This window comes from Typopeltis vanoorti, chromosome 9 (genome assembly GCF_054136105.1).
Source record: "Typopeltis vanoorti isolate ZY-2024b chromosome 9, IOZ_Tvanoo_1.0, whole genome shotgun sequence".
Lineage (NCBI taxonomy): Eukaryota > Metazoa > Arthropoda > Arachnida > Uropygi > Thelyphonidae > Typopeltis > Typopeltis vanoorti.
This window is the reverse complement of record NC_143557.1, coordinates 130,677,501-130,684,776: the sequence shown is the minus strand read 5'-3', so window position 1 is coordinate 130,684,776 and position 7,276 is coordinate 130,677,501. Positions and strand designations below refer to the sequence as shown.

At 39.9% G+C, this 7,276-nt stretch overlaps 1 protein-coding gene across 8 annotated transcripts in view; it reads right to left on the bottom strand.

Moving 5' to 3' along the window:
• Nucleotides 1-887: 887 nt before the first annotated feature.
• LOC150103549 (uncharacterized) overlaps nucleotides 888-7,276 on the bottom strand; it is a 98,510-nt gene continuing 92,121 nt past the window's right edge. For all 8 annotated transcript variants that reach the window (XM_090397592.1, XM_090397591.1, XM_090397590.1 and 5 more), the window contains one exon: nucleotides 888-1,585. In XM_090397592.1, the coding sequence (XP_090253718.1) occupies nucleotides 1,065-1,585 (521 nt within the window). In that variant the 3' untranslated portion in view covers nucleotides 888-1,064. The remainder of the gene's footprint in view (nucleotides 1,586-7,276) is intronic.

The window sequence follows — 7,276 nt, the reverse complement described above, 5'->3', positions numbered from 1 at the left end:
CTGGCACATCAGCCCATATACGCCATCTATCGACCTCTTTTGTTAATACATACAGCAACATTTCCTTATTCCACAGAAATTAATATTGTGATGAGTGGTTTCGCCACAGTAAAATTAGTCTTATTACTTATTGAACAGCCCACGTATTACACTTAAAAAATGATACATTCCCGTAATCTTTTGAGATAAATATTTTCCACTGGCTTGGTTATTAATTATATATATTCCTCGAGAGTTCAAATATTGCCATAAACTTTGAAGGCAATACTGTCCGAAATATATTATTATACGCATTGGTAATTATGAGTTCCGAGACAGAATACATTCGGCTTAGTTTTAAAAATGTGGTCATTTGTTTAGCTTACATCGGCTCTCTCTCTCTCTCTCTCTCTCTCTCTCTCTCTCTCTCTCTCTCTCTCTCTCATTTTATCACCCGACCTAAGGTTCAGATATCAACCAGCTGACTTTAAGCAACAAGTAAGCTAAGAAAGTAGTTCTGCTGCTATCCAACCACGGAGAGTTACAAACCTATATAGTCCATTTAGTGAAACCAACAGTTAAATGATTCGATCACCCTACTCTAGAAACCAAACATCAAACATTTTTCAATCCTACAAGCAGGCTGATTGTGTTGCACTAGTGATGAATGATTTTCCAACGAAGGACATGTGCATCAGGATTCAAATTCACAGTCGATTGAACATCGGCGAGATTCTTCATATGCTGCTTATGGTTACGGGTAGTGCATAGCGAGTCAGCTGTAACCCAGAGAATTTCAATCCCACCTTTGGTATTGATATTTCTGAAGGTGTCGTGTTGGCATAGGATTTTTATCAGTCTTCTGAACAATCTGAAACTGTTTAAATATCAAGAACCGATCATTCTGCTTATTTTTTGTTTTAAAATAATATGCTTTATTGTAATGAAATTTACATGCATTTCCATTCTTATGGATAAGATGAAAATCTTTCCCTAAGAACTGTGTTTATTTATTTATTTTAGATGAAGTTGGTGTATGATATAAAAAGATGAAACGAAGTTCTACCTCAAGAGTCCTGCCTTCCTTAGGAAGGATGTGTTCTTTTGCTGAGGTCGGTGAGGGATAGTGGGATGGCATGAATTTCGACCTCATGGGTTTCACCTTCATTGGGAAGTAGGTGTTCGTTTGCTGAAGTCGACAGGCATAGTGTGATGGCTTGAGTTTGGATCCCATGAGTTCCATCTTCATTGAGAAGTAGGTGTCCTTCAGATGAAGTCGGTAGGGAGAGAGAAATGGCTTCGATTTCGTCATCATGGGTTCTATCTTTATGTGTGCAAAAGTGTTTTCTTGTTAAAGTCTTTGGAGAAAGATGGATTTTGGTCTCCTGGATACTACCTTCATCGGGAGGCAGATAGTTTTCTTCTGAAGTCGATGGGAATAGAGAGATGGTTTGCATTTCGATATCATGAGTTTTGTCTTCACCGGTTTTGCCTTCTCGGACGCAGCAGCAGCAACCCCAACAACAGCAACGAATAATCATTACAAAAATGATAACAGTGATAATGACAGATCCTGTTATATATCCTACACTGCTCAGGTTATTATCTAGAAAAAAAAGTATCAATGTCTGAAGCAACTATGGATTATACTACAAACAGTTTGCCTGGCTAAGCCAAAATTATTTTAAATTCTTTAACAATATTTAACAATATCAGGAAAAACATGCGATCATAAAACCAAATAATTGAATTACATCTTGTGTGCTTGTAATGCATTTCAACGAATACTTTGGTTTCAAACAAATCTGAAAATAAGCCTCCACTTATGACATCTAAATGCTGTTTTCTGATTCAAAAAGCATCGTGTCAATTTTTTCATGCATTGTACTTGAAATGAAGATTGGATAAGTTAAGTGGTTGCTACACCATACAGCTTGACCTGTTGTCTAGCTACAGTTGTCCCAAACGGCAACAAACCCAAGTCGCATTGCAACACCATCTGTTCCCACTGGACGATAAAAGATTCTTATTAATTGTCATTTCATTCCCTAGCCATCTTTTTAAACAATATTATTGAAACAAATGTGCTTCTCATATTTTCTAAAAATTTTCAATCAATTATCTTTAAACTCAAAGTTATTTAACACGATATTTTATATTCTGCATGAAACATAACACTTGATAATATAAAGAAAACGTTTTCTACTTTAAGTATTCATTCAAGTATGTACTTCAAATGATATATTCGATTCCATTCAGTGAAAATATTTCCTCATTCTTATATATATATTACTTGGGAAATGGTGTAAAACCAGGTTTAAAATTACTTGGTATCTTTAACATTTACTATACCCAAGGTAAAATACTTTCTACATATATATATATATATATATATATATATATATATATATATATATATATATATATATATATATATATATATATATATATATATATATATATACGGAGTCCCTGCAGACACTACCTGGAAAAGTAATCAGTGGTGGGAATGTTCGTCAGTTGATCGTGGTCAGGAATCCTCCTGAATAGTTTCCAACAGGTCAAGTCATGTATACATCCTGGCAACAGCCTGCGGAAACCGATTCGCAGTTAACCTTCAAATGGAGGAGGAACTGTCTGGGTATTTAAAGGATTTGAATGTGAAGAACAGGAACCAGAGTTCACTCACACTGCATTTAGAAAGCAAATGGGGGGCACAGAAACCTGAATCGCTACTCTATAGACGAAACATGGCAAAGGCCACTTCATGCATCCAGAAAGTGGGACGGTGGTGTATCAACGGCGATGAAAATATCTACCTCCTATAGTTCTAGTCAGGATCCCGTTTGTAGAAACAGGCCGTACCACAGGAAGGTGGATGAACGACTTGGCTGGAAGAGGCTATATGTTGTACGATCACCAACTTCTAATGTGCGCAGATGAGCCTGAATGTGTATAAACGTATTGGGTATTCAGAGTAAAACTTCCATCTTCTTTCTCTTGGCTTCCTAAACCATCTAGTGTGCTGTAACTTTCCCGACTTTTTCGTCAGATGAGTTGACATAACATCACTTCTATTTATATATCTACACTGTTAATCGCCATGGTGTATTAATTTAGATTTTTTTTTTGCATTAGATGCCACAGCTAAATTGCGAAAATAATTTTTATATAAAACTGGCTTTTATGTTTCCAATTCTTTCGCAAAATACGAAGCATAGATTTCGTATCTTCGCAACATAAGTAAGAAGAAATCGTGATAATTGGACTGCAATTCTTTTCTCTATAACTAATAAAAATAAATCTACTAATACATTTTATTTTTAAAAGGAGTAAGTGATTCCTTTTGCCGTATCTTTTTCATGAATGGCGGCAACAAATTCACTAATAGTCAAAAATTGTCTTCCAAGGCTTTTATAAGCATTCGTTCAAGAGTGCGCAGGCAACTGTTGTTCTGTCGTAGTCCCCCGAGAGAACAATATAGAGAACAAAATACTACTAGCGTGTGCGAAAGATCAACGGAATCAAAAGAGTTACTCTAAACAGCAGTTAGAATCGAAGTTAGAATGGTCTTTCTTCTGACAGTCTAGCGCTATGGAAGCAAAGACCATTTCCACAGGGCTACATAGTTACGAAATTTCTCCATCATCTTCTAATGGCCGGTGGTTTAGAGATTTTCTTACATTTTTAAAAATTATTTTTATTATTAGCATTTTTATTTACATTTTTATTTTTGCATTGTCCATAAACTCTTCTCTCGGGACCACACATGGAACTTGTTCAAGCCACTTCATGCGTCCTATAATCCGGGATGATCTCAATTCGAGCGACGAAATTGATTTCCCACCTAAAAATAATCACGAAACATCCATGCCTACGAAGGGATTCCAATCGTTAAATGGTTAGAGTACGGTAACATTAACAACTCGCATAACCAGGCTGGTATATCATCTACTACAATAGAATAATAATCATAATAATAATCATAATAATCTTCTTCTTCTTCTTCTGCAGCTTCTTCCTTTTAAGTGGGGTCACTATTGATTATGAGTCTCCTCCACACCTTCCTGTCTTGGGCTGTAACCACATCCAAGTTCTTCATCCTCAAGTATTTCATCTCTTCTTTGGCCACGCACGCTTCCGCATTCCTTGCACATCCATCTGCATGACCCTTCTTCCCACATATTCGTCCTCCCTCCTCATCACATGAACAAACCATCTCAACTTTGCATCCTGTATTTTCGCTCCTAAGTTCGTAACTTTCAATGGTCCCCTGACATAGTCATTTCTCAGACGATCCTTTCTGGTCAAACCGCACATCCACCTAAACATTCTCATCTCTGCTACTTCCATCCTGCTGATGTTATTTTTCCTCAGGGCCACAGTTTCTCTAGCATATGTCATAGCTAGCCTCGCTACTGTCCTATAAATTTTGCCTTTCAGATTGATCGGCACCCTCTTATCGCATAACACTCTAGCCATCTCCCTCCAGTTCCACCAACCCGCTTGTATCCTGCATCCCACTTCCTTCTCAGCTCCTCCATCTTCTTCCACTGTTGAACCTAAGTATCTAAAGTCTCTCACCTTCCTGATAACATTTCCTTCCAGCTCCAGATCTGTCTCCTGGCCGCCGCCGCCCACTGCGCAACACATATACTCTGTCTTACTTCTGCTCAGTCTCATACCTCTCTCTTCCAGTACTTTTTCTCCATCTTTCCAGTTCAGTTCCCGCTTCTTCTCTTGAATCTACACATAGCAAGATGTCATCTGCATACAACATTGTCCAAGGCGAATCTTCTCTCACCTCCTCTGTTACCACCTCCATCACAATATTAAACAGAAATGGACTTAATGCTGACCCTTGATGCAAGCCAACTGTGACTTGAAAACTTTCTGTCTGTCCCAGATAGGTCCGAACACTTGTCTTCACATTTCTGTACATTTCTCGCACCAACCTGACATATTTGTCCGGCACATTCTTCTCCCTCAGACACCTCCCGACTTCTTGCCTTGGCACTCTATCGTATGCTTTCTCCAGATCAATAAATACCAGATGTAGCTCCCTTTGTTTCTCTCGATATTTTTCCATCATCTGTCGTAACCCAAAGATAGCATCTGTTGTTGATCTACTAGGCATGAAGCCAAATTGTTCCTTTGCAATCTTCACCTCCTTCCTCATGTCTATCATCAAGAACCCTTTCTAGGATTTTCATTCTGTGGCACATCAACTTTATTCCTCTGTAATTTTTACAATCTTGTGCATCCCCTTTACCCTTGTAGATGGGAACAAGAGTACTCTCCCTCCATTCCTCGGGAATATTTTCCTGTTTGCAAACTTTCATGAACAGGTCCCACAGCAGGTCCATTCCCTCTTCCCCCAGTGCCTTCCATGCCTCCACTGGAATTCTCTCAGGGGCCCACCGATTTTCCATTCCTCATCCTCTTCATGGCCTCCGTCACTTCCACCCTACTGATGTTCTGCACCATCCCCTCAGAAGGCTGCCCATCTCCTCTGTGAATCCTTGCATTTTCCTCATTCAAATGTCCCTGAAAGTATATTTTCAATCTGTTTTTTATGTCCACATCCCTCCATAATACTCTACCTTCAGCATCTTTGATCTGCCTCACATGTAAGACGTCCTTTGCTGCTTTAATTCTATATTTCGCTAGTTGGTAAATTTTTCTCTGTTCTTCCTTTGTTTCTAATTGATCATACAGATCTTGATATGCCATGGCCTTCGCCTGTGCCACAACTCTCTTGGATTCTTGCTTTCTCTCTTTGTACACCTCTCTGTCCTCTTCCACTCTTGACTCATCCCACTTCCTTTGCCTTCCTCATAGCTGTCACTGCCACTTGTACATTATTATTCCACCACCAACCCTCCTTCTGCTCTCTAATATTTCCAGATGTCTCACCAAGCACCTCGATTGCACAGCTCAGGATTACTTTTGAATTATGTTTCCACCAATATTGTGCACTTTCTAGTCCATCTGGAATCCCCTCTAACAACCTCTCCCTAAAACGATTCCTCACATTCTCCTCTTTTAAGCGAAACCACTTAATTGTCTTAATCCCATGGCATCCAGAGGTTCTTATCTTCGATCTTATTTGAAAGTCTGCGCATAGCAGTTGGTGTTTCTGTGCTACTTGATCTGTTGGAATTACTTTACAATTTGTCACAACCTTAAGATGTTTTCTTCTAGTCAAAATGCAGTCCATTTGTGAACTATTGTTACCACTCCTAAATTTTATCAAATGTTCTTCCCTCCTGTAGAAAAACGAGTTCACAATTGCCAGATCAAACGCTACTGCAAAGTCCACAACCCCCTCTCCTTCCTGATTCATCATTCCCACTCCGTAGCCACCATGCACCCTTTCACAGTCTCTATTCTGTCTTCCTATGTGTCCGTTCAAGTCTCCTCCGACAATCACCATCTCATTTTCTTCCAATTCCCTCATTTCTTTATCTAACACGTTCCAGAACTCTTCTTTCTCCTCTGCTGTACAACCAACGTGCGGGGCATATACACATAATACGACCACCCACTCTTCTCCAAGACCCAATTTCATTTGCATGATCCTATCGTTCCTTCTACCCACTTCCAGTACTTCACCTTTCATTCTGCCACACACCACAATTCCTACACCATTTCTTCCCTCGTTATTCGCTCCAGAGTAGAACAATTTATATCCATCTCCCAGTTCCTTTGCCTCTCCTCCCCTTCCACCTTGTCTTCTGCACACATAAAATGTCCAACTTCCTCTTTTTCATCATGTCTGCCACCCCTCTTCCCCTTCCAGTCTTGCTTCCAACATTCAGTGTTGCCACTCGTAACATCCTCACTTGCTGGACTTGCTTCTTTAACCGCACCCACCCTTGATGCGGTGGCCCTGTGTCCACTTCTCGCAGCTGTAGGGCGATGTGGCTGCGCGTCGCTTAAGAGGCTTCGCCCTAGCCCTTATATCATTTTATCTTTGACTCATATCATAGTTTGAGCTGGCATTGAAGATTTCCGACCGGATGCCCTTCCTGACATCAACCCTCGCATTTATCCGGGCTTGGGACCGGCACCTATTGAGGCTAGCTTGCCTCCTTCGGCTGCATAAGACGAAATGACTTAGCAAGATAGGAAAGACTCACCCCTAGCCCTCGAATATTCTAATAGTATCAGGGGGAAGGAACAAGGAGAGGAGAAAGAAGCAAAGAAAGAAGAGGAGGGACCAGTCTACATAATAATATAACAGATATATATTACATTAAGTAAGGCGTGGTCCAGCATCTGGTACCTCGGGTTT